Here is a 26,935-nt window from a genome sequence, read left to right as displayed (position 1 = left end):
CCCTTGTTCACCTTCACAATAAGGGAAGCTATCTTATACTAAAGAAATCAGGTGCAGAAGGCGCCTTTTCAATCACTTATTCCTCCTCCTTAATTATGAAACAGGTATGAGAATTCAGGAGCCATGAAATTAATTATTTTTTTGAAAAACATTTTGTTCAATTATTCAGTGCAGAGAAGAAATGATTAAATGCTACCAATCCTCAATCTTCACAATTCTAACGAAGACTTCCTGTTGATGTTTATACCTGGGTCAATCAGAACTGACCGTGAAAACAAAATATCCACCGAGAACTATATTAGCAGACTACTTAAGCTTCAAAGAGGCTCTATATTTACAGGTCTTCAAAGGCAAGCAGGTTACCCTTGAATTGAGATATAGTATCCGCAGAGTAGAGATTCTAAATCTTACCCTTCGTTTCTCATGATAAATTGGATTATTTTACATAAGACTATTTACTGTTTTCTGTAATGACCTAAAACCCTGACTTGCACATTTACCTTAGTGTAAAACTGGGGCAGCTGAACTAAGTGAACAATCTTGGCATCGCTGTCTGTCCAAAGAAACAGGCTGAAATATGTTCTAAAAGTATCCCAAAGCTATCTCTTCCATCTTCCTCTGGCTCCTTTCAATCTGAACACAGCATTTTCGTCTTCATTTTCACTCCAGTTTCTTAACTCAGCAGTCCCCTGCCTCGCTGGCATTGCACTTGAGCAAACATTTCTTTGTGCCCATGGTTTTCCTTTTCCTACCGACCGTGTGTACTTAGTTTCTGAATACTGTGTGAAACAGTGGAAATACGAACCAAATATACATCCTGTCCATCATGCCCCCATCTCCAATATGTTGCCTAGGACACCTAGTACATCAACCCATTTATATCAGCAATGTTTGCAATACAATCATCTAAGTCTCCCATTAGTGTAGTAGGAAGTACTCATTAAAGGGCAAGACGTGCCTAAAACTGGTCGGCGACCACACATTCCCCAGCTCAGCCACAGCCACTCAGGAGCTCACCTTCCTCTTCCTCCTCCTCTTCTTCTTCTCTTTGGCCGCCTGGGCTTGCTTGTGTTCCCAAACCAGATTAGTCAGGTTGGCCACATACTCATCGGTCTGCTGCAAAAGGTACGCTAAACGCCTATCTTTCTTTTGATCGATCAGTTTCCTATAGCCCTCTTCATCTTCAGCCTATTAAGGAAAGAAGAGCGTGATCAGAACATGATAAAAGTTTGCGGACGACACCTTTTCCCACTCATCCCTCCCCCCTTGATGGTCTGAACTTCGGTGGTGCGCGCAGCAAACCGTATGATTCCAGCCGCCCGAGTTCTCGCACCCTGTCTGGGACTGGGGAACACATGGAGGTACGATGCCTACGTCCTGGGATACCAGAGTTCACGGCAAGGTCAACACACATAACCACGCTATTTATGTGGTGTGATCAAGCACTCTGAGCCAACTTTTCATTCTTTTGTGTTTCTTTAACTGCGCAAAAAGTGTTAAAATTTGAGGATTCACCATCTGAAACTTATTCTTAACTTCATATTTTGGGAAGTGTCAAATATAATCAAAAGTAGAGAAGGTAGTATAATCTCTCATATAACCAACACCAAGCAACAAAAATTAACTCCCCATGACTCCCGTTTGTTTCGTTGTAGCCCTTCCCCCACCTCCTCCCTGCAATCCCAAACTGGATTGTCCCGAAGCAAATTCCAGACATAATAGCTTTTCATTCATAAATATTTCAATAAGTACTTCCAGAGGCAAGGAACTGAATAGGCTTTGAACAAATAACTTCTTATACTTAAAAGCATTACAAGGACTTCCCTGGTGGCGCAGTGGTTAAGAATCTGCCTGCCAACGCAGGGGACACGGGTTCGAGCCCTGGTCTGGGAAGATCCCACATGCCGCGGAGCAACTAAGCCCATGTGCCACAACTACTGAGCCCGCATGCCTCAACTACTGAAGCCCGCGCGCCTAGAGGCCGTGCTCCGCAACAAAGAGAAGCCACCGCAATCAGAAGCCCGGGCACCACAACCAAGAGTAACCCCCACTCGCCGCAACTAGAGAAAGCCCGCGCTCAGCCACGAAGACCCAACACAGCCAAAAATAAATAAATAAATAAATTTATTAAAAATGTGGCTGATAGGAAAGGTCACATTGGGAGGGATTTGGGTCACAGGTCGGCACTGCATGATGGGCCCAGATGACTGGAGACAAGTCATTAGCACCGGAAGCCTAATAGTGCTGAGCCATAAAACAGACACAGTACTTCCCACTTCTACCTCCTGTTAAGCAACATTATGAGGTTAAATGCAATAAAAACTGATGCCCTCTGGGTCATTTCCAGAGAGATCTTTTTATACATCCCAATAAAAGGACATCTCAAAGATATCTTCCTCACGTGATGCAGGATAAAAGGGACAGACTGCAAAATCTTTAAGAGGCAGCTGCTTACAGAGAAGCTTAGGTTTTTCAGTCCAGGGGTGTCCCTCCAGCATTTGCCCGAGTGACAGCAGCCTCGTCACTCCGTCTGGCTGCTGTCTGCCCCGTGGATGAGCATGAACCTCAAATGCTATTATAACTGTAATTGCTTTTGGTTATGGTTGATCTCACTTGAAGAAAGAATGATAAAAAAAAAAACTTCAGTGTCTCTGTTATCTGTATATTCCATCATTTAATTGCGAAAATTAATGATTTGCAAATGCCTAATCATTAGTGTCAAGCCAATCTGTTACTGAAGTTCTAATATAGTTTCACTTCAGTTGAATCAGACAAATTTGACTGCTCCCTGCTCAAACTACTATAAAATGGTCTCCCCAGCTAGTTAGCCATCTCTTAGTCCCCTCCCTCCCAAAAAACGAGAGGGAGGCAGGAGAAGGTGGTAAGATTTAGTAGACCCCGGACACAGAGCCTTTTAAAATATGGTGTTCACTCTCCGAAATCCAAAAAAATTAGTGACAAAAAAACGCAAACCGTAATACCAGCCAGGAAGACTAGGTCATTTGGAATTTTCCAGGGACATAATTATGGGTTGAGGCTAATGATTTTATCTTCATCCAATACCCAGGCATTACATCCCAGATAGAATCTGCAGGTCTCCTATCAATATACATTACACACACTTTTCTAAAATCCACGGTGTGCTCTGAGGCCCGATTCCAAAAATAAATGGCCAATAAACTCAAATACGCAGGCCAGTGATATAAACCAATTCCTTCTGTGTTCATATATCCATTAAAAAGTAACAGTGGAAATGAAATGACCCATGAATAGCCTTTGACAATAACACGGCTATAATCAAAAAGGCAACTTTTCAAAATTAACTTAAAAATCACTTTTTAAACTGCTAGAGAAAAATTTCTGCCAGAATTTTGAAGCACCAGCGGCTTCAAAAAAAGAGAACTTCTTAGATTCCAAGACACAACTTCATGAGATATTCATTCAAAACAACTTGTGTCATTAGTCTCAAAGAGGCAGCACTTTAAAAAGAACTGCCGTTTCCGTCCTTCCAGGTCTGGGGATCAAAACTCCTGCAAAATATAGTTACCTGCCCTTATGTAAAAAGCTATCATCGGAATAACAGTGCCACCCTAGGACATGGACACACTATACTCATCAGTGGTGGCCCGAGATTTGTGGCACTGCACTGTCTAGGAAAGGGAAGATATTTTTACTCCATCCCTGTGAAGTTCAAAGGAACGGATTAGTATATTTGATAAGCAGCTTTTACTCTCTCCTTCTACTACAGCATGTTTAACATTCTCAGTGTAGATGGCTGTGAGGGGAGCATTTTCCTGGGTTCCTGTAGGCAGGCCCCTTACCATCAATCTCCGCATTCTCTCCTTTTCGATCCGCTCGGTCTCCTTCTTCTGTTCCCTTTCAGTGTTGGCGTGCCAAGTGGCCACCGCTTTGGAAAGCTTCTGGATCTTCCCGGCCACAGACCGATGGTACTCCTTAAAATCTTTTGCATGTTGCAAAATACTGTTCAGGTATTCCTAAGGGATCCAAAGCGGGGAGAAGAGAAGGCTTAAAATTCAGTTCCCGATGTCATTTGAGGTTTCAACATAGTCCAGGGAAACTCTGTGCATTGAACAGCCATGGGGGACTAGAATCTATTTTGCGACAGGTGCCCTGGTGTGTCTCCATAGCTGAGGTGTGGGCTACGTGGTGGTGGGAAAGATGACCTCTCAAAGTTTGTTTTGGTGCCAGCCGGTGGAAGAGAAGCCTCCCCGGCCTTGAGGGTGTGGCCACGTGAAAATGGAAAGATCAAAGGTTGAGAGAGACCTACAAAAGAGTGATGATAGAATTTAAAGCAAATCACTCCCAGATAAACCTCAGGGAGACGGGTGTTCCCAGTGAGAAGCGCGTTACAAAAGTAGCGTTTCTTCTGCTCTCACTTAAATACCTTAGAATTGTCCCTCAAAAAAAGTTTTATGGGAAGCTAAAATTGCCATACATCTTTTGTATCCACTTTTTAAATAAAGAAGGGGAAACTTATAACCTTATTTACACTTAAGTCCAACACTTTTCAAAACAAAACTTAAATCAAGGCACTAAATTGAGCACAGAAAAACAAGTAAAATTCACAGGATTACAACACGAGATCAAATCCTACATCAAAATATCTCCAAATCCCTAGAAAGGAATGTTTTAAAATATCTGCCCCTGTGAAACCTTCAACTGGGCCCTTGAAAAGCCCAGGATACTATATTTATATCTGTGATAAAAATAACTGTTTGCCCTCTTCTTTCCAAGTTCCCTCTTCCCCAGGACTTTGTTCTAGGAAACCCGCCTGTGCCTACCCAGTCAGCAGCATCCCATGGGGTTTTGAATATGACACCTGATCGGAACTCAGAAAGCAGGGTCCCCCACCCCCACCCCCTTATCCTGTACTGACCGTTCGCGTGTCCTTGCGGAGGTCACCTACCACTCTGGCTGGGCCTAGGCTTCCTCATCTATGAAATGGTGTGGTTGGACTACGTAAGCTCCCAGGATCCTCTCTGTGATGTCCCCACTGCCCACAGCTGTCCATTTTTCAGTGGTTCTGACTCCGCCCAGTTTCTCGGTCAGCATCTCTGTCGACGGCGGGGCACCCAGAGCCCAGGCCCAGGTACCTGGTGCTTCTGCCGACGCTTCCTCTCCTGCTCGATCTTCTGCTGCTTTTCCAGCTTCTCCGTCATGCGGGCTTCCCTCAGGGTCTGGCGCTTGCTCCGTTTGTATGCTTTGGAGTTGAGGGCCGTCTCCAGGGTCGTGTCCCGTCGCATGCAGGCCACTACCTCCTGTCTCAGCTGTCAAGAGGGGAGCAGTTAGAACACCTCCCCAGACGGAGGCCAGACCCCCGTCGTCCCCTGCCCTCCATTTAGTGGAGCCGAATGGTGACTCCCTGAGTTTCTCCATCACAGTTGGCCTTTTAGTAAACAAAGGGACTACATCATGCTGAATGTATATGGTATGTTCAAAGATGCTCTAAGTTTTCTTTCCAAAAAATTCAGAGAGGAAGCAAGTACGGCACTGTTAACAGTAAAGAAAATAAATCAGTAAGTAAGTAGAGGATGTCTTGGCTTTTAAATAAATTGATTCACTCTATTTAATTATCCTAATGATATTAATTAGTTAATAAGCTTTTTACATTTTTTTACTTCATTTTAAGTGCCATGCTAACTTTCTCTTTGTGCTTAAAGATTAACGTGAACAATGCTGGGCAAAAAAGAATAGAAGAATTACTTCCTGCTCATGTGAAGTAGCTGCAGATATGCAAACAGTGCTAATTCATCGTCTCATATAAAAGATGGGAAATACTAGTTTGGGCTTCCTCCCACTCCTAACAATGATATTCTTTGCAAGATACTTAATTTTTTTTTTTACTGTATTATGGACTTCTTTTAGATCAGAAATACAGTATTTCATTCATATTGTATGTTACGTGGTGGTAAAAGGTGGGGGGTGGAAACATGCACTAAAATAGCAATTCGACTGAATCTGAAATCAGCATCCATTACAGCTAATTTCATTGGAAAACTTCACAGATAACAGATTTTTCAATAATATGAAGCAAAAATCAGAAACCAATCAGAATCCAGCATAGTGAAACTAATTTGAATATAATCTTATTCCTGAAAATACTCATTTAACAAAATTTTATTAAACAGCTTATCAAGGCATTTTATGAAGTTACCTGTAAGAAAGAAGCAAATGGAGCGCAGAAAGTTTTTTCTTTTTTTTTTTTTTCCTTTCTTTTTTTGTTTTTAATTTAAGCTCTAATCTACTCTCACAAACCTACGGTCAAGTAGCCGCCAGCCACCACGATGCCCCTCTTGTAATATTATAACCAACAAGGCAAAACGTATTTCCAAGTTCATATGACAATAGCAAGAGGGTTGGCCTTGTGATTTTACTCACATCCTCCAATAGACCAAGTCATGTAATTCAGTACTTCCAAACTACTTTCAGTCATTAATTATTCATTTTGCATGCCCCGAGACCTTCACCAAACAAGCCCGTCTGACTGGCGAGGAAGCATTCCTTTTCCCCTTTGGCTAAATGCCGCTGTGTGACGACCAGGGGACCTGAAGCTTTGGAGTCCAGAAGGCAAAACTCGCCAAAGTGAAAATTAGCTCTACTTCATTCCACTAGTCTCCTACTGATTTAGCAATTATAAAATAGATCGCTATGCTAGCCTTTCTTAATCAGTGACTACTAAGACCATAGCAAGAACAAGAGATACAAATTCACTGATTAGTCAAATATGGGGGTCTGATGTGATGAAATGCTCCAAAAGTAGGTGTTGACGAATAATCAACAGTTACAAACCAGTTTTATGTATTTCTATAAACAATGAGCTATTAATTTAGTTGAGTGGCTTTTGTATCTGTTAAAATGATTTTCATAGTCACGGCTAGGATTTTACATTTCTCTTTACAAAGAAGCTCTGATCTATCACCTTCCTCTTTTTCTTTGAAACCATAAAGGCAAACATGAGCTATCCCATCTGTTCTCAAGGTTTCATCTACAGTAACAAAATGCCATAACTCTGACTTTGGAAACCATAATATGGAAGAAAAAAATGTCTCTGATGTACAGAAGAGAAAAATAGAATAATAAGCAGTTAGTCTTCATTACTTTTAGCTCTGTGCTGCTGGTCGAAAAGATACAGTCTTTTACTAAGTTTATATCTTTATAACAATATTGAACAGACTTAAGGAAACACACAGATCACACTCTGGAACAATTATATTTATTTCCTGCACCTCAGATGTGCTGGGGAAAAGGTATTACCTGACGCTGGAAATTCAGTAACCGAAGTGCTTTCAGTTCCACAGTTGCTTTGGTTCGTAAATCTGGTGGCAAAGAGCCAGGGAGATTTTCCAGCTCCTGTATCCTATGGGCTATGCGAGCCTGAAGTCTAACGGAGATAATAAAATGGGGGAGGGGGAAGGTGGAAATATACATTACAGTCTGGTCTTAAATGATAGACAACAACCTTAGGTTTAAGTTCACCTTCCAGATACTGACGACGGCCGATTTCTGATACCCAACTAGATTATCTGATGTTAAACAGAGAAAAGCTACCTTTGCATTAATGCAGACAGGTGCTATATTACTTAACACTTTGGCCTTCTTCACAACCTCTCTCTAACAGCCAGGAAGGAAGGCTCAGAATACATCTAGGAGGAAAGTCAAGCCCCATGGCTCCCTCCGAAGAGAGAGAGAAAATGAGACAGGAAAATCTGACTTGCTCCCGAACGCCTGGCCAACCAGAGTGCAGAGCTGAGACAACGGAGTTCTCTTTCTAACTTCTAGTTCTGTCCTAAGGCAACGGGGCCATTTGCCCTCCTTGCCAAGATGCTGACGATGACAGCCAGTAAAGCTGAGTGAACAAGAGCAGTTTTAGGTGCTGAGGCCACAGAAACCAGCCAACCCAAAACATTCAGAGAGAGAGAGAACGTGCTACCAGCCACAACCATTTCCTCTGCAAGCAGTGCTTGCTTGAGAAAAGAAAAGGCAAATTAGGCATTTTTAAAAATCAGGTTTGGAGCAGCAGTAAATAGCAAACAGTTTTTAAAAACTAAGAGTTTCCAGAAAAGGACTGCCGGGGAGTCTTATTCTGGACATCATCAAAAAATAGAACTATAGGTACTTCCTCACAATAGAGGCAGAAGAGAAAATAAAAGACTTCCTACTTTATTCATTTGGGATACTATTACTGTTAGTCATAGAAACTGGTTTTAGGGTTCACCTGGATCCTAGTCTTACAAATAATTACATGCCATCTAAATCTATTTTTAGAATGACCGCCCCCAAATTTGGGGCAAAACTGTCTTGGAATAGATTTCGACAAAGAAAGAACAGTAAAAGGTAGTAAGTTAAACTAAACTAATAGTAGCTACACTAAGTTAGGTGCATTTAAAGCACAATTTAATTGTCTCTCTCTCTCTCTCACACACACACACACACACACACACACATACACGCACACATAAACACACACACCCCTCTACAAGGTAAATGCACCATTTTATTGAAGAGAAAACTGAAGTTGTTCAGAGATATTAAGAAACATGTGGACTTCACAGAGCCAGTAAAGGAGAGAGCCGAGGCTGGAACCCTCACTGGCCTGACACAAACACCACTGCAACGATACTGCAGATAACTAAAATATACTTTCTAACTGCAAACTCCCTTGGAACTCAACTATAAAAATTGATAATTAAAGATTCTGTTAAAAATTAATATTATGCTTTTTTCAACCTTTATGATGCTGTCTGTTGATATGAAAAAGTAAAACCTTCTGTGACTTAGATGTTGCAAAATATCTTAATAGTTCATATAGCCCAAATATCAAAATGAGGGCATTTTAAAAAACTTAACAGTTGTTTGCTTTGGTAGAGAAATAAAATATCATCTTTTTCAAAACTTTAAAAATGATAGTAAGGGTAATGCATCATTTTTCATTGACTTCATTGACAATAATATTCTGATAGATTCCTCTTTTATTTGGTATAGATGTGTTATTAATTCTGATTTACTAAATGATTTATCATCATAATGTGTTATTACTAATATTATTGTTATTGTGTGTTATTTCAACTATGCATACCAACACAAACAATAGTACTTTTAAGTGGTTTAACCATGCAACAGACTAAAAATGTGTTAGTTCAAGCAACAGCAATAAACTTTCATCAATTTATTCTCTTGATCAAATTGTTCAGACTCTCCCAACTTTCTTCCACATTCCTTTTACTATTGATACTCATGGGATTCTCATCGCAGTTTAAAATTTTTCTCTGTATGAAACAAACCTTTACTTTCTTTATCCAATTCAATTTCTTAAATACGCCCATAACCAAAAATTCCCAAATACAGCAACAGGTGATGGATCTTAACAATTAGGATATTAAGAGAAAAATCTATTACATATTTTTCTCAAATACATAATTTAAAGGGAAAAAAACTAAACCAAAACAATTTTACTTGTGTAGCGTTAAGGCCATACTAAAGGAAATTTAGATACTACAGCAGGGTGAGATATGGTTATTCTGCTTCCTTGGTTCTAGATTAATTGCGGACCCTTTTCATTTGACTATCCCAGAACTCAAACTATCCCTTGGTATTGTGTTTTACTCTGTTTGACAAAGTGGGTCAGGTGCTACATAAGAGGAATGGCTGCTTTTTCCTTAATCATCTAAAGGACTATGGAACTAGGCCTAAATAAATAATCTTAGGACAACTGGCCTGACCGTGTAGAGACTAAATCACACTGAACTGGGAGGGGGGGAGTTGGAGAGTGGAGAGGAGAAGTAGGGAGGTGGGGAGGTGCAGAGTGGGGTAGATGGAGCCTTGGCTGACTTGGGCATGGGAGGGGGTGAGGGGTTGGGAGGGGTGCACTTCTTCCTGAAATGACTGCTTCCCCAAAGGGCCTAGTAATTTGTCAGTGAATTTCAGATTCCCCAGCACAAAAGAATCTTTCTTTTATGAAAGGGAGGCAAGAAGTTCAAAGTGCAAACGTGCAAACTATAGGAGAAGAGGAAGGGGAGATTCCAAAGTAAAATTGTATGCATTCGATTCAGCACACAGTGTGGGTGTGTGGGGAGTAGCAAAGGTACAGGAGGGGCTTCTTTTTACGTAGAGAATTTTATCTGCGTGTGTGTGGTGGTTAATAGAAATCTTCGTTTTAAATAATGCACCTCTCCAGACAATTTCATCTTCCCATCAGTGGGATTCAGCAGGTAGCCCGATAAGGAGATTCAGGATTCTAAACTTCCCGAAACAACAACAGATGTAATACTGCATAACTGCGGGAGACTCATTTAGGGTCCTCACGGGTACAGAAAATTGAAGCAGAATTAGGTCGCTCAGGTTTTTCATACAGATTGAACAGTAAATCAAGAGGGCTTACTGTTCTGACAAGAAAAAGAGTTCCATTAAAGGCGACAGATATTTGTTCAGGTCCAGAGGAGAAGTTTATGATTCCTGTAGGAGAGTTATTTGAACAGAAAATGACACTGGTACATTTTGTTCCTTCCAGGAACTGAGTGACACTCTTTAAAAAAGAGAGAGAGGGAGACTGACTTTTGGCAACTCTGCTGATGAAGCGGCTCTTGGTGATTTCTAAGAAGGAATTCTCAGGGTTGTAATGGAGACCAGGGCAGGACAAAAAACACGGTAAGGGACTATGCTGGCTTCCTGAGGCAAGGAGGCTATACTACTGTTTTCATACTAAATTCTGACTTGATACCAAAGAGGGCTCACATAATTCAAAGATGCTCTTCTGATATAAACTCCTTTCAATGTGAAATATATTTCTTTCTCACGCAAACATCTGTGTAATTTACATGCTAACATGATAATTCATGGAGCACTTCTGACCAACCCTCTAATCTTTGATAGAAGAACTGAAGTTAGGCATATTGACAGGGCAAAAAAAGCATGCCAAAACACCAAAAAAAAAAAAAAGTCACTGACACTTACTACGGAGAAAAGCAGTACAGTTCCATCATGAGAAAAAGATGGTCTAAAAGAAAGGATCCACTTTAAATGAGAACAAAATATTTTTAACTGAAGAGCTTGTATAGCACTGAGGCAAAGTGTTCATATGCAGAAACTTATTTATGCTATTACTGAAAAAAGAAGATCAATTTGTCAAAATTCTGATTTTATGAGGAACAAGGAAAAGCAGCCAAGTGACTTAAAAGTAAAAAAAATTAAGATTCTGACAATTTCCTTTCAATTTTCATAGACAAGGTAAGTGATATTACAACAGTCAAAGAAACGAACATCTGTTAAAGAATTTCTGACAGGTGATTTTTGCTCAAACCAAGTTTATGAAATTATAAAAGAGACTTTTTTTTAAAGACCTTGCTCAAATCCTCAATCAGGAGACAAAGATACACTGGACTCTTCCTATCAGGGCTAAAGGGTAGTAAGCCATTCTCTCAAAGAGGGGCAGAAGAAGAGTTTTTTAGCTGTCTTTTACAAGTGCCTAAGGGACTTCATCTAACCCTTTTTAAGGGATAAATATAACTAATCTCTGCAGTTGGACAATTTATCTTCATATAGGCAGAAGCCAGCTACTGCTCTATAACTGAAGAAGACAAAAGATGCCCCTACAAAACCCTGCCAGTGTAAACCTAAGCTTCTTCTCAAGATGGCCACGGGAAACTTCAGGCCAAAAGACCCACCAGCTTTTTGAACCCAGGCTTGCCAAATCAATCACTTCAAAAGCCAGGCGGCTTAACAAAAGAGGAGACATTGGGGCTTCCCTGGTGGCGCAGTGGTTAAGAATCTGCCTGCCAATGCAGGGGACACGGGTTCGAGCCCTGGTCTGGGAAGATCCCATATGCCACGGAGCGACTAAGCCCGTGAGCCACAACTACTGAGCCTGCGCGTCTGGAGCTTGTGCTCCGCAACGGGAGAGGCCGCGACGGTGAGAGGCCCGCGCCCCGCGATGAAGAGTGGCCCCCGCTCGCCGCAACTGGAGAAAGCCCTCGCACAGAAGCTAAGACCCAACACAGCCAAAAATAAATATAAATAAATAAATAAATTTATTTTTTTAAAAAAAGAAGACATTTATCAAGTAATAATAATAATATGAAAAATAGCCATTCCACCACCTTCTGCAATGCTTATAATTTAAAAGATACTGATAGATATATATTTTTTTTAATTGACACAGGTGTGGAGGACAAAAGCTTTCCACACACTGAAAAAGGCTAAATAGTACCAATTAATACTGAATACTTTGGGAGACCATCCATTAAGATCATTTTCAAAAAAAGTGCTAAAATGAGCTCATTACAAGAAAGGCCTGCAAATACAATTCTGGTAAAAATGAAAAAAGAAGGTTTAGGAGTCAGTAAGCGTGTACACGCACACACACACACCCACAACATAGGATGAATAAGGGGGAAAAATATCCGGATGTATTTCTAGGTATAGTGTCTGTGTTAAATGTGATTTAACAAAGGGACTGGTAGCTCTGTACCTTCAAGGTGGGAAAAAAACCTTAGCTCTTAGGAAGTCAGAATTTCAGAGTAACCAAACGATACCCCTCTATCCCATTTACTGTCTTTAAAAAAAAAAAGACTTTTGACATTTTTATTCAATAGCAACAAAAAGAAAGGACTGCATTATGAATACAGTTTTTCTGCCCCAAATGAGTACACAGTGCTAATATTTGACTTTTATACCACACTGCAATTACTCACCCAACAGAATCTGCCTATCAACACTGAAATATCAATTGATGATGAGTATCTAGCTCTCTAGGGATACGTGAAAAACTGAAAACAGAAACATAAAAGCTCTTGAGGATTAGTAATAGCAGTGAGAATAAAGTTATACTCTTCATCCAAAAAGTGACACACGTTTAATGGCAAGTTACTGTGATTTCTTTCAAAGTAACTCTTAAAGCTGGTAACTTAGTATTTTAATATAATAACAGATAAGTCACGTGTTTTCCAATAAAGAGTAAGGTAATGTTTTTAAAGGGCTCCTAGACATTATTTACTAACATCCCCTATAATTTTTAAGCCCTAATTGTCTTTTAAATTAAATCATACTTGGGGAATAATAATAATAGCTAATATGTATTGAAAGTCCTTGTATCATTTTATCTTCTCCCTACAAAAGATACTTTAATACCCTCTTTTAACATAGGAGGAAACTGAGTCACAGAAAAGCGATGTAACTTGAGGAAGGCAACACAGCTAGTTAGTGACAGAGCATGCTTTCTGGCTAACTCCCAAAACCGTGATCTTAGTTTCATCTTATCTTGACTCAGTACTTACTGGACTCTCTTTTTGGTTGACATTAACCATGTATGTCAAGGATCTGCTAACTACAGCCTGCGAGCCAAACCCTGCCCATAGCCTGTTCTCATAAATCAAGTTTTACTGGAACACAGCCAACACGGCTGCTTTCACACCATCAGGGCAGAGCTGAGTAGTTATGACAGAAACTCTAGGGCCCTTTACAGAAAAGGTTTGCCAATCCCTGATTTAGATAAATGTGCCAAACCAGGTGAAAATGAAGTTTTTGGAGTAAGAGTTTAAATAAGGACCCCATGTGAAGACACTTACATAGGGCCTAGCCCAAAAGCTAGACCAAGCCACAGACCAACAAATGCACGAACTCAATCAAAGAAGACATTATATCATGCTACTGAAGTACCGCTTTAGTATCACTAGATGTGTCATTAACCTGAAGGTTAGGCCAACAGAACACTCAACATCTGAGCCGCTCACAGTCACCATTCAAGGACAAACTGATAAACCAGAAGGAAACTGCATAATCTAAGTGTGGGCTGATGGCTTTCTTGGATCTTTAGGAATTCTGGGCTGGACTTTTGATCTTGGCATATCATAGGGGTGGATAAAAGTTTTCTGACTGAATGAGTGAAAAGCACAGTCCTGGGAACCTAGAACCCCCAGAAGAGGGTCCTCACCCCCCACCCCAGCGGCAAAGAAACTCTTCTCCTGAGACTTTGTTGTAAAATCATTCTCAAGCCTGAGTCTTGGCCTCTGCAATTTCCCTTAGGCCTTTGCCTGGTCCCATAGAAAAGAATGACCACAACACCAGGAGACACCGGACCCCCTAGGTTGGGTGGTACCTGCCAGAACACAGCATCTTGCCCCCGGGGCAGGTTCATTACCTGTACTCCCGCTCCTGCAGAATCTCCACGGGGTCCAGGCCCTGCGGTTTCTGGACGGGGCTGATCCGGCTCTGCTTCTGCTGCAGCTGCAGGATGGGCGAGGGCTGCCCCGGGGCCGGCTGCGGCACCGAGGGCCCGGGCACGGCGGCCGCGGGCGGCGGCGCTGCTGCAGGCGGCGCGGGCGAGGGCCGGCCGCTGGGCGCAGGCACCGGCAGCTTCTGCGGGGGGCTCGGGCCGCTCAGCTCCGGCCCCGGGCCTGCGGGACAAGAGCGACATGGGCAGCTCGGGAGGAAAGGCACCCCGTGCCCATACCCGGCCTGCCCGCTGCCCCCTGGGAGCCCGGCGATGGGGACAAGTAAAGGTCTCACGAGAAGAAAACAGGAGGGAAGGGAGGAAGATGAGGAAGGCGGGAGGGGAAAGGAAAGGGGAAAAAGAAAGGAAAAAGAAAAAAAAAAAAGAAGCTGGCATCTATCCCAAAGGGAAGTGGCCCAAAAATGACTCTTAGGTAATAAACTGATTAAGGAATGGACAGCCAGCTTTTAGTGTAGGTCTACAGCGGGTTTTTAAAAATAATTCCAGGTGCATTCAGGGTTCTGAAAAAGCAAGGGAGCCACCCACCAGTCGGATGCAATTTGGGCGTGGTCCCAAAATCACGTTTCGCAAACTACACCACAAGCCCCCTCCATCCCATCGTGGAAGAGCCCTCCTGTTAGAACCCATGCTTTACAAATACAGGCAGCAGATTGACGGTCCTCTGACATGAGCTAAAAGGGGCACGCATTTTCCCTTAATGACCTATAAACTGTATTGCAGCCTTCATCAGTGCATCTAGGGAACTTTAATTTTTTACTACATATTAGAAAATATTTCTGAAAACATTCAGTGCAGGGGGAAAAAAGAATCTGCTCATTCCACCTAAGAAAACTTAGCAAATATTAAGATTCAAGAGAGCGTTTTTCTCATGTTATCAGAATAAAGGGATACACAATCATTAAGCTTATCAAAATGCACTTAAGCTAATTTAAAGCAATTTCCCACATTAAACTTCAGGAGTTTAAATTGAATGCTAGGTCTGGACCTAAAATAAGAAGTGTTCCATCTCTCCTCTTAGGTGAATTTTTACTTACTTCAAAGTTATAAATAAAATTAGTGATGCTACCAGAGGGGTTAGTAAATTAAAAAAAAAAAAAAATCTCAGTAAGCAGATGTTAAAACCTCTCATGGGCATTCTTCCAAGTGTTTTCTATATCTTTCCGGAGAAATATTAAAATTATTAAATGGTAACAAAACTAATCATCTCTACACTTCAGAGCGACTTAATAATTAACCATACAAAGACATACATTATGAAAAAGTAGACACATTTATTCAATTTCCAGCAAACACCAGTTAGAAGTGGGCTTAAATGACAATGCAAGGATAGCAAACATTCTGGCAGGAGGAATGGGAAGAGTTAGAAGAAAGCGCTTAGGAAACTACAGTGTGTGTGAGCGTGAATATATGTGTCTGTGTGCATGTGTGTGTGTAGTGTTGTTAGAAGAAAGCGCTAAGGAAACTACAGTGTGTGTGAGCGTGAGTATATGTGTCTGTGTGCATGTGTGTGTGTAGTGTTGTTAGAAGAAAGCGCTAAGGAAACTACAGTGTGTGTGAGCGTGAGTATATGTGTCTATGTGCACGTGTGTGTGTAGTGTTGTTAGAAGAAAGCGCTTAGGAAACTACAGTGTGTGTGAGCGTGAGTATATGTGTCTGTGTGCACGTGTGTGTGTAGTGTTGTTAGAAGAAAGCGCTTAGGAAACTACAGTGTGTGTGAGCGTGAGTATATGTGTCTGTGTGCACGTGTGTGTGTAGTGTTGTTAGAAGAAAGCGCTAAGGAAACTACAGTGTGTGTGAGCGTGAGTATATGTGTCTGTGTGCACGTGTGTGTGTAGTGTTGTTAGAAGAAAGCGCTTAGGAAACTACAGTGTGTGTGAGCGTGAGTATATGTGTCTGTGTGCACGTGTGTGTGTAGTGTTGTTAGAAGAAAGCGCTTAGGAAACTACAGTGTGTGTGAGCGTGAGTATATGTGTCTGTGTGCACGTGTGTGTGTAGTGTTGTTAGAAGAAAGCGCTTAGGAAACTACAGTGTGTGTGAGCGTGAGTATATGTGTCTGTGTGCACGTGTGTGTGTAGTGTTGTTAGAAGAAAGCGCTTAGGAAACTACAGTGTGTGTGAGCGTGAGTATATGTGTCTGTGTGCACGTGTGTGTGTAGTGTTGTTGGTCTTTTGTTCACTTCCTTCTGAAATTAGGTAAAACTTTCCCAAAGACCTAGGGCTAGTTAAGACTTCTTGAGGTAATCTGTAGCCTTGCTATAGGACTGATGAAAAGTTCTGGAGGGAAAAATGCACTTCTGTTTTTTCTGTTTTAGGCACTGTAGATGTACTATTATAATAAAGAGATTCTTTTCAGCTAAGTACATTCTGATTTTTTTTCTGAATGGGAGGTCTTTTACATAATGCATAGCTTTTCATAATATTTCAGATTTAGTTTCTTTCATCCATATGTAAGAAACCAATTTCTAAACATTAAATCTTAAGGTTGTTAAGCATTGGAATGAGATATGGAGGGGCATTTTTGATTATATTTTCCCTCGAGGTCTTTAAAACAGGGTAGATATTTTTTATCTGGGTTGCTTGAGCCAAAAGAGAGGAGATAGAGATTTCTAACAATTACTTTAATTCTCTGTGATTCTATGAATTTCCCTAATAAGCTCAAGAAACTGGCAGTTAAAAATATTTGAAGAATTGGTATGAGCATACCAAATAATAGATTTAATACACTGAAGCCCTTTAATAAAAAGAAAATCCGGGTCTTACTGATAAGATTAATATCATACTAATTACCCTAAACTCAGTTCTCAAAGTGTTTCTCCTCCTTTCAAAGTTTAAATAAGTCATCAATAAAAGCCATACCAGTGCAATAGTGTACACATTTCACTTACTCTGGACGTTTTCTTCTTTAGCATTATGGCTTGTAAACACTTATGTAGAAGTATATGCCAACTCCTCGAGGTATATTCAAGTCACTATTTTTAAAACCATATGATCAAAGGGAGGTATCCAGAGCATGTCTGATATCCCTGGTTCCAAATCTAGCCATTTTCAGCCCATGACTGTGAACTAGATCGGATGCATACACAGCTAGGCTTCTTTAATCCATTAATACAGAGACATCCTTATGTGGTTGAAGGACCCTTAAAATTGAGAAGCCAGAGAGACCCAAACATGGACTTAGATATTCAAATCTCCAATTCCAAAAGGACTACAACTCCAAAAGATACAAGGTGCACCTTGTATCTTTCCAAAATAACTGATAAGTTTCACCTACGGGTTGTGTGAGCCTCAGCAAGTTACTCAGCCCCTGGTGCCTCAGTCTCCTTGTCAGTAGAATGGGGATAATAACAGTACAGTACTCACCTCACAGGGTGGTAGTGAGGATTCAATGAGACAATGTGGCTATGTGCCCAACCCTCAGCTCTGGACATTTTTACTGCCACCAAGGACACCAAGGTAAAGAAGCCTAGTTTAATCACTCAGCTTTTCAGAAAAGCTCCACCCACAGCAAAAGAAAGGCTTTCAAGGAAATTTGGTACTGTATTAGCTGGCAAATTTGGAAGTGCACTCTTCTAGAGCAAACTTCAAAATGTTTCCACAGTTCAATACAACTCAGCACAAACACTCAGATAAGTCGGCTTGCCACGTGCTTCCTGCTAATCCCCCATCAGTCACAAGCAAACTCCTTTCTAACTAAAAACTGCAAGTTCATTTACTGCCTGGGCCTATTTTCTCCTCCCTCCAACAGATTATATAAAAACTTCTCTTTACAGAGGCTCGGGGACTGAATGCAGCTTGCTGCAATTAGACATGCCCAGAACACAACTACCTAACCATGAGGTGTTCTGCCTGTCCTTCAGGCGTTGAGTTGCCTGAATGGATTTTCTCTGTATCAACAGAAAGCATCTCGACAACAGACACTCATGGTCTGCAAAATGATAAGAACTCACGCCCTGGTATCTTCAGATGGAGGACAAATTACATTCTTTAGCTTATCTCCTATTCCCTCGCCAATATAAACAAGTTAGGCTTAATTGTCAGAGGTACAAAATGTGTCTGTTTTCCCGTCAGTCCTCACTTTAGAAGTCAAGGTAGCTACACGCCCTGACTCTCCTGAGGGGTGTCCCACTGCAGCTAAGTTGGGGGCGGGGGGAGGGATCTTTATTAGATGCCTGAATTTAAGAAACAGGTAAACAAACTTATTAAATTACCTAAGTCTCACATGTACAGAATTTCTGTACAGAGTTCCCACTTTACCTTCTACACAGAAGGATGTTTATGCAAATAACAGTCTGTGCATTCGACAAGGATTTAAGTGGTTTCCAGAGGTTGAAAAAAATAAATGTAATAATGATGCTTAAATGAAGCATACAAAGAAATTTTAGATAACTAAAAAAAGGAGAGGGGGAAGCAGGAGAGGGACAAGCACTGAAAAAAATTAGCAATACATCTCTCACTTTCTACCATGAAGGCTTCCCTACCCACTGCAAAAAAACCCAAAACTTTTCAGTTCCTATTTTGAATTTTGCTTTAGTCTCTAAAAAGAAAAATGAATCAAAATTAAAAGAAAAATGCTGGGTTCGATTTGAGTGGAGCCCATAGCAGGCAAGGACCAGAGTTATTTATTTGTTCAGTGCACACTTCTGCCAGTCAAACTGTAATTCTCTGGTGGTGGTACTTTTGGTGAATGATAACTTTGGAGTCGGTTTGAGGCAGATCACCCCAGCCAAAAAGATTCTCTTCACACATGAATGACACTGGCAAATGGGACAAAAGAAAAATGGAAGCACAGCTACCACCAGAGAAGCTGACATACTTAAATTGATTTTTTCCTGAAATATTAGCAGAGGTATTTATAAGCAATCATATTGCTTTATTTAAGAAAAGGAGGGGGATAAACAATTAATACAAGTAATATTAACTTAAAAAACCTTTTTTTTTGGTCTTACTTGGACTTGTCTGAAATACCAATGCAAAAAAAAAAAGTGTCTTTGTCAAGTAAGGTCATCATCTCCCTGTGAAATCTGAGATTTGGGGACAAGATCAGCAATGTAACGTCCCTCCCAGCGGCAGGAATGAGTCTGCTCTATTTGAAGAAAGTATCCTCTTTCCTCCTTTATCCATAGCCTCTTTGCCCACTCTGGCACTATCTGCCCAAATATTTTCATTTCTAATGAAGCCTGACTGCTGGAAATACAAAAGACATGAGCAGTGAGTAACAAAACGAGTTCCCCCTAATGACAGGACCCTGGCGAGGGAAGATGTACGCATTGGGTTAAAAAAAAAAGAAATGGAGCCCTCTTCTCTGGAAAGGATCCAGAAAATGCACCCAGGATTGTGTTGGTTAGGATGTGAAGTATTTGTTATATACAAGTGTCCAGATAACTGAAAATCCATCCTTTAAGTTTTACTACGTCATCTGATCTCATTATGGTGACTTTGGCTGAAAGGGTTTCTCAAAGGAATCATTTAGCTTGCTGTCTTCTTGAACAATACCCTGGAAACTTTTCCTGTTGTGCGTAGGTCATTTTTAAAAATAACAAGCCTCGCTGAGGTCCATGACGAGGGGATACCCCAGGACAAGCTGCGATGCACGGGGAAGTATGCCTGTGTGACATGGTCCCTCACGATTACCTTTTGGGAGGCACAGATTTCTCTCCTTCCACCTTAAACTACCAACAATCTGACTGTGACCATTCAGCCTCTACTGGGAACTCCTTTAGTTAATGCCCCTCATATACTGAGATGCAGGATATCAGGGTCACCAATGTTGCTGACACTGTGTCTAGAGTATGAATAAAAAGGCTCTCAGTAAGGAGCAGAGATCCTTTTCCTTCCTATGCACAGGAGTGAAATGCCTGCACTTGGTACACAGAGCTTGGGACAGAGCCTTTCCCTTGTCATGAGCCTTTTGGTCATGAAGGAGCCAGGATGGGGAAGGGGGTAAGGCCATGGGCTCTCCAGTCAGACTGCTGGCATTGAATCCCGACTCTCCATACCCCAGATGTGCCACACGTGCAAGGTACTTATTACTGAGCGTGGAGTACAAGGTAAGCTAGCAGGCACTCAGTAAGTACAAGCTACACACATGCATAGACATACATACATTTTTTGCTTCTCTCTGGCTGCATTCCTGAGAGCTAGTTTTTGCAGTTTTAAAGCCTCTAAACACACTGAGTGTTCAAACTACCATTTTATGCATGGTCTTCCTGTACAACATTTTCCATCTCTGATTTTTGGTCCCATGGGATCCTCCACCGACCAGAGCACTGTGGTTAACACACCGAAACCTAGAGATGCCGCGATACTTTCTTGCTCTTTAAAAAACCATTCCAAAAAAAAAAAAAAAAAAAACCATTCCTAAGGCTCCATCTACAATTAACAAGATGAGTTTATCCTTCTAGTAGGCAACTCTTAAGAGTTTCCTCTACCAGAAAAGAAACATTTACAAACTCAGAAGGTAGATTAAAAAAATAATAATAATCTGAACTCTTTCCCTTTGTCTAAGTCCCAAAACCTAAGAAGAAGACCAATATCCCAAACTAGTTGCAATGATCAGCTGTCAGGGCCTGCCCAAATGAGAGGGAACCATTCACAGGAAAGGGTGTCAATGACAAGGAAGCACCCTGGAATTCAAATTCCCTAAGATTCAAATTCTCTGGAATTCAAAGCTGTGGTAGAATAGAACCATAAACTCTGTGCTTATCTAGCTGCTAACCAAAACCTTCCCAGAGAAAACAACATTCATGGAAGATCATCCTAGAGCACCTTGGAGCTCTGAATTCTATCAGTGGGATCAAGCCAGACCACCAGAAGGTCGTACAAAGGACTACCTCATCTCAACCCATTATATAATGTCATAGCTTCAGATCTGATGCCAGGGCACATGGGAAATAGGCCATGTGGATTCTGTTACTCTCTTTGTTATGAACAAATGTTACCAATGCCTCTACCATGCAGTGCCCCTTACAATAATAATAACAATAATTTTAAAAAAAGTTCCCACCTGGGAAAGCTACTTTATACTCTCATGCTAGAAAAGACTCTGTGTCCACTGAGAAACTGGTAAGCAACTTCCTTCCGAGTGGTAAGTATCAGGCACCTGACCCTGTCTCCTTTCCTGACTGCCAGGAAACTCGAGTCACCTTGGATACTCAGATGCAGCAGCCCTGAGAGCTCCTGTAGCCCCCAACATTGCCAACCTCCCTGACCTTGATTTCTACTTCCCTTTGTCTCTGATTTTCTACTTGATAATTCCTTTACCGCAGGTACGTTTCTTTGGAAGCCTCCCCAGATGCTTTTCACAAAAAGGGATAGACGTAAATAAATAAATAAATAAACAGACACGAAATAGCTCAAGGAGAGCAGATTCGAGATTTGCGTGTTGGCAACGGAACGCACGGGGTGTAGGGGTTCCTAACCTGGGGTGTGCATAGACGGGCTTCCGACAAACCTCACACCGCTTGAAAGAGAATGCGAAATCACGGGGCTTTTTGCTTATAGCCACAGCTTGCGCCAGAGTCTGCAAAGTTTAAGAAGCACTGCTCTAGGACGTAGGCAGAGGAGACCAAGAAGCGTGGCCAACTAAGTGAAGCAAAGACAAGGGAGCCAGGGAGGTGCAATAGAAGGTTACGTCAGCCCTGGGCTGGTACCACCAGCACTTCTGCCCAGCACTTCTGTGCAGTTAGCAGTCCTCCTCGTCCGAGTCGGACCATCACGTTATTCATTTGGTTGCCTATGAACCTACCAGATGGCCTGCTGTAGTTGACAAGGGCCTGCTGCTGCGGCGGCGGCGGCGGCTGCGGCTGCGGCGGCGGCTGGGGCTGAGGCGCCGCCTGCTGCTGCTGCATGCCCGGCAACGTCCTTTTCCCCTGGACCGCGAGCTGCAGCGTTTCGGGGAGGGGCTGGCCCCGGGCCAGCATTTTGTAAGCTAAAATCTGAGCTCGCAGCTGATGCAGCTGGACGGGACTGAAAGGCGAGGGCCCCCTGTTGGGCTGGCTCATCGCCTGCGGGTCGCCTGGGATGAGGGTCCCTGGCTGGCTTGGTGGCATCTGCGGTGCGGTTGGGCCACTTCCCGATATAGGGCTGGAGACGTGCTCGGGGGCTCCCAGCGGAGACGGGTGCGGCGACATGTAGCCTAGAATGAAACACAAAAGGAGAGGTCACAGGCTGCCCCCCGCGACCCTGAAGAAGCATTCCGAACGTTTTGATAATTTTCCAGAACAGCACTGACGGACAGACATCGAAAGCATAGGTAACTTAACAATTATGGGATTTTATATAACTTAAAACTTATATATATCAAATGTATACATAATTTAAAGAAACAGGCAAAAGTAATTTTAATAATATATAATTTAAATCGACATACCCCAAATATTATCATTTCAAAATATAACAATTATTAAAGAGAGATTTTACGTTCTTTTCTTCCTATTCAGTTACGACGCTGTCTCCACTGGGACTAACCACATCTCAAGTGATGGACAGCCATATGTGTCCTAGAAAGTAAACTGGTAGTGGCTGTCGTACACCTAAAGGAAGGGCACCAGGGGACAGTATTATACGTTAAAAGTAGCCCGACCTGGAGAACAGAACCTGAAGGTGTCTGCTCTGTCGCAGTGGGGAATGAGTCTCTCATGGGGATATTACTTGGTTTATTATAATGCACTTTATGAATAATTTGCCATGATTGAGGGCCTCCATTGTTGTAGGCACTAAGCAAGGCATTGTACATACTATTTTAGCTGAGTTCTCCCTGGAAACAGAGACTGATGGAAGGATTGAGCGGAGCTGATTTATCTGGAAGGCGCAGGGGCACTAGCAGGGGTGTGGAAAGGTGCTACGCGGAAGGGACGGCAGCCAGTAATCGGTGCCTGATTAAACCAGCTGCTGTAGTGGGTACCTGAAGATTAATCTCATGCACAAGTTCTGGGATAAAAGGCACATAACTTGCCTCCAAATTATCCCAGGGAAGGAGCTGGGGTATTTACACTCCATCACTGGTCACTGGTTATGACTCTGGGGATCATTAGTCCCCGGGGACTTTGCCATGTGTGAGTAAGGTGGACTCAAGTAGACTGAAGGTGAGATGGTAGTCTGGCCAGTGGATATAAGGCTGGTGGGAGCACAGAAATGGTAAGAAGAATTAGAGGGAAGTGAGTGGAGTATACATGTTTCCTACAGTCCTCACCACATCCCCAGAAGATATGTACTGTCACCTCATTTTTTAAAATGAGGAAAGGGAGGCTCAGGGAGTTAGCGAGTTACCCCAGGTCACACAATCAGATCTTGGTAGCTCCAAGATGCAAACCAAGTTTTGTTTGATTCCAAGGCGTATGCTCTTTCCATGGTCTAATATTAACTTGGTTTTATAAAAATAAATTAAAGGCTTGAAAGTTTCAAAAATCTTCTAGAACCATTTACGATACAATATAAAAATGAGAGTAATCTGCTTCGGTTACAAGAGATCTAAATGGGAAATTTAAGAATACTTTACTTAAGAAAGAAAAGTCAAAATGCACAAAAATTTCAAGGAACTTATTTCAAGAGATGAACTGTATAGCCTGGACAAAGAATCCCTAGAAAAACACACAACTGAACATTGCTGAAGGGAAATCCAAGAGGAAGGAGAGGACAGAGTGGCCTACTGTAATCCAAAAGGTTATCTTCAATTCAAACTGAGTGCTAATTCATCAACTCAAAGGTGTCCTAAGACACAAGTAAAATATTAGATTAAAGGTCTTTGCCTTTAATAAATGCACCTGCATCACACCTATTTTAAAGGTCATCACATAGGTGTTTATGAGGCATCTGCTGTGTGTTTGAACCCTTGTCAAATTTGAGCCAAGACAGCTCTATGCATCTACGTGGAATCACAGAGGCCCAAGAATATCTGACCCACACTGCCTGGGGACTCATCATCATCCACACGACTAGAGAAAATAAAGGATACAGTTACTTTTACCTCAAATTGCCATTTGGAGAGGGAAACAAATTTAGCCTGATCCTCTAAGACAAGAGTAGGTTTTGTTCTATCAATTGGTGAGTTGTAGAACTCCATTCAGAGTAATCCTGCCCTGAAGAGAAATGGAAAAACTGCTAACTCATTCCCCAAATCCCTACTCTATAAGGGAGCACAAAAATCACGCAGCCATTAGGATTCTAGTTGGTCATAAAGGTTAGCCAAGAAAATGCCCCTGAAATCAGCCTGGCAAGACAAGCAGAAATTTAAATCCCAGGATGTTGTTATTTGTAACAATAAACATTTAGAGAATATCGATAACATAACACTGAACTTCACCATTAACAGTCTTCCTTCTTAATGAGGTTAACATTCACCTCCTATTTGTAATGCTGGTGCAAAATGGTAGTTTGTTCATTAGGAAAGCACCTTCCTGACACCTTTTTGACCAACCCTGCATCTACCACTGGAGGAAAAACTTCCTACTATAGTTACTGACATTTTCATGGTAGAAGGGATACAACCAGGTGTTAAAATGGGTCATGTCTCCTGCCTTCTGGTCCATCCTCCTTCCTGAGGGCATCATCAATCATAGCTTACCCATGATAAATCACAGGACGCCTAATACAACAGACCAAAACATTAGACAATCCAATCTAAATGCAACTGTGTAACGCTGTTCATCAAATCGCTCTTTTCAGCTATGAACTCCTGGCAAGGCAAAGTTACGAAGATGAGACAGTTATATTAAGTACAATAATTCATTTTACCTCACATTTGCTAAGAAACTAAGAGTGGAATAAAAATCATTTTCCAGAATTAATCAATACAACAAAATTCTCCCTCAAATGTGGAAAGAAGAAGAAACTGGGGGTGGGAATATTTGCTGCCTAGAATTTATAAGGGATGTTAATAGAATCATTCTATCACAGTATGACATTAAAAATGTGACAGTGTTTCAGCTAAAGAGAGAGAGATTTCTTTTTTTTAATGACATGACTAGCATTCCATAAAACTTCAGGAAAATCAGAATCTAAATGATACAACAAAACATATTTTCATAATTATCTTTAGTTGAGAAAACAGTGAAGAAATTGCCTGAGAGTGAAATACCTTTGTCTGTAGGATGACTGTGTTGATGCAGAGTCTGCTCTTTTTTGAAATCTGGTTTGATTTGCGCATTTAAAAAAAAAGTAGTCAAAAACTGGCAGTTTTCCTTCCCTCATCTTCAAGGGCCATTATCTCCCTAGTTTCCCCTTGCCTCAGAGAGAGGCAATCACCTCTCTCCTTTTAATAAACTTGAATTTTTAAGTGCCAATTTTATATGAATTTTCTCTTCACACACACACATACAAACATTAAATATTATTCACTTGCCTTTAAAGGCTTTTTCTAGCCAATGGACTAAAAATAAACAACGTTATCATTGGGACCATAAGGTACACAATTCAGTATTTATTGAGGGAAATGGTTTTGCTTCTCAACCAATACCTTAAAATAACCTAATAGGTTGCTAGGTAGTTAAAGCTGGCAGTTTTCCGATCAATACCACACCTCTCTGTACCTGTGTGTTTATAAATGGCTTCCTACGACGGGGTTTTTAAAGATATATGCTATTATGGAGTCTGAATTCTTTTTAGATAATTATATAGAATAAGACTGCATTATACCAATACTACTTTATTCAAAGACATATTTTAAATAACTAATTCCCCAGCTTACACAGCACTTTACTATTTTAGTGAAAAATATTACGTGCTAGTTCTGAATCCATTTAACTTAATGCAGACTTCTGCATTCCAAAGTAATTATAACTTACTGAAATTATATAAAAATTAAGATCTATTTAAAAGTGTTGACTTTTGAATACATAAATTCACTTCTCTACCTACTTGAACAAAATTTACTAAATTTCCAGTTATGTGCTAGACATTGTGCCAAGTATTGGAGATTCCAGGAAAAATCATCATTTTAGAAGTTGAAGAAAGGAACTGAGCTATGAAAGAAGTTTTAAGATACATAAAAGTAAAAATGCTCACTTATAATTCATGCATTTCAAGTGTTTTCCTTTGGAGTCTTCCTAGGGCCCCACTACTAGAGGTACTGCAAAGCCAGGAGCAGACAGAGCCACCACTAGCTCTGAGAATCACTGAATATAACTCATCTATACCTCCCAGGTATTAAAATGAGATCTACATTAGCTCTGTGAACACACCTGGCTCTTTAGAATTTAAATGATAAACCTGGAAGTGTCGTCTTAATTCATTCTTAACACTGAATGGGTCAAATTCTTTTCTTCCTGTACCTCAAGAAGTCCCAATGATTCAGCCTGCTTTTCTAACATGGTCAAGATTTTACAAGTCATTTGCAAAACTGCCTGCCTGCCTGCCATCAAAATTCAGATCAGAGTCCAGGATCTTCAAAAACCTGCCCGAATATTAGTAAAGATGCACTCCTATGCCTCCATGACTTGCTTTTATATAAATATATATATGTATTTAAAAGCAAATACAGGGCTTCCCTGGTGGCTCAGTGGTTAAGAATCCGCCTGCCAATGCAGGGGACATGGGTTCGATCCCTGGCCCGGGAAGATCCCACATGCCCGGGAGCAACTAAGCCCGTGCGCCACAACTACTGAGCCTGCGCTCTAGAGCCCGTGCTCTGCAGCAAGAGAAGCCACGACAATGAGAAGCCCGCGCACCACAAGAAGAGTAGCCCCTGCTTACCTCA

The 26,935-nt window shown here is 41.4% G+C and overlaps 1 protein-coding gene across 7 annotated transcripts in view; it reads right to left on the bottom strand.

Moving 5' to 3' along the window:
• Nucleotides 1-26,935, bottom strand: part of SMARCA2 (SWI/SNF related, matrix associated, actin dependent regulator of chromatin, subfamily a, member 2) — a 191,005-nt gene that overhangs the window by 127,637 nt on the left and 36,433 nt on the right. For all 7 annotated transcript variants that reach the window (XM_061200381.1, XM_061200378.1, XM_061200379.1 and 4 more), the window contains 6 exons: nt 21,989-22,378; nt 14,153-14,408; nt 7,276-7,402; nt 5,115-5,288; nt 3,822-3,995; nt 1,018-1,188 (listed from right to left, as the gene is read on the bottom strand). In XM_061200381.1, the coding sequence (XP_061056364.1) occupies nt 1,018-1,188; nt 3,822-3,995; nt 5,115-5,288; nt 7,276-7,402; nt 14,153-14,408; nt 21,989-22,378 (1,292 nt within the window). The remainder of the gene's footprint in view (nt 1-1,017; nt 1,189-3,821; nt 3,996-5,114; nt 5,289-7,275; nt 7,403-14,152; nt 14,409-21,988; nt 22,379-26,935) is intronic.

Source organism: Eubalaena glacialis, chromosome 9, assembly GCF_028564815.1.
Source record: "Eubalaena glacialis isolate mEubGla1 chromosome 9, mEubGla1.1.hap2.+ XY, whole genome shotgun sequence".
Taxonomy (NCBI): Eukaryota; Metazoa; Chordata; class Mammalia; order Artiodactyla; family Balaenidae; genus Eubalaena; species Eubalaena glacialis.
This window is presented reverse-complemented; position numbering and strand designations above follow the sequence as displayed.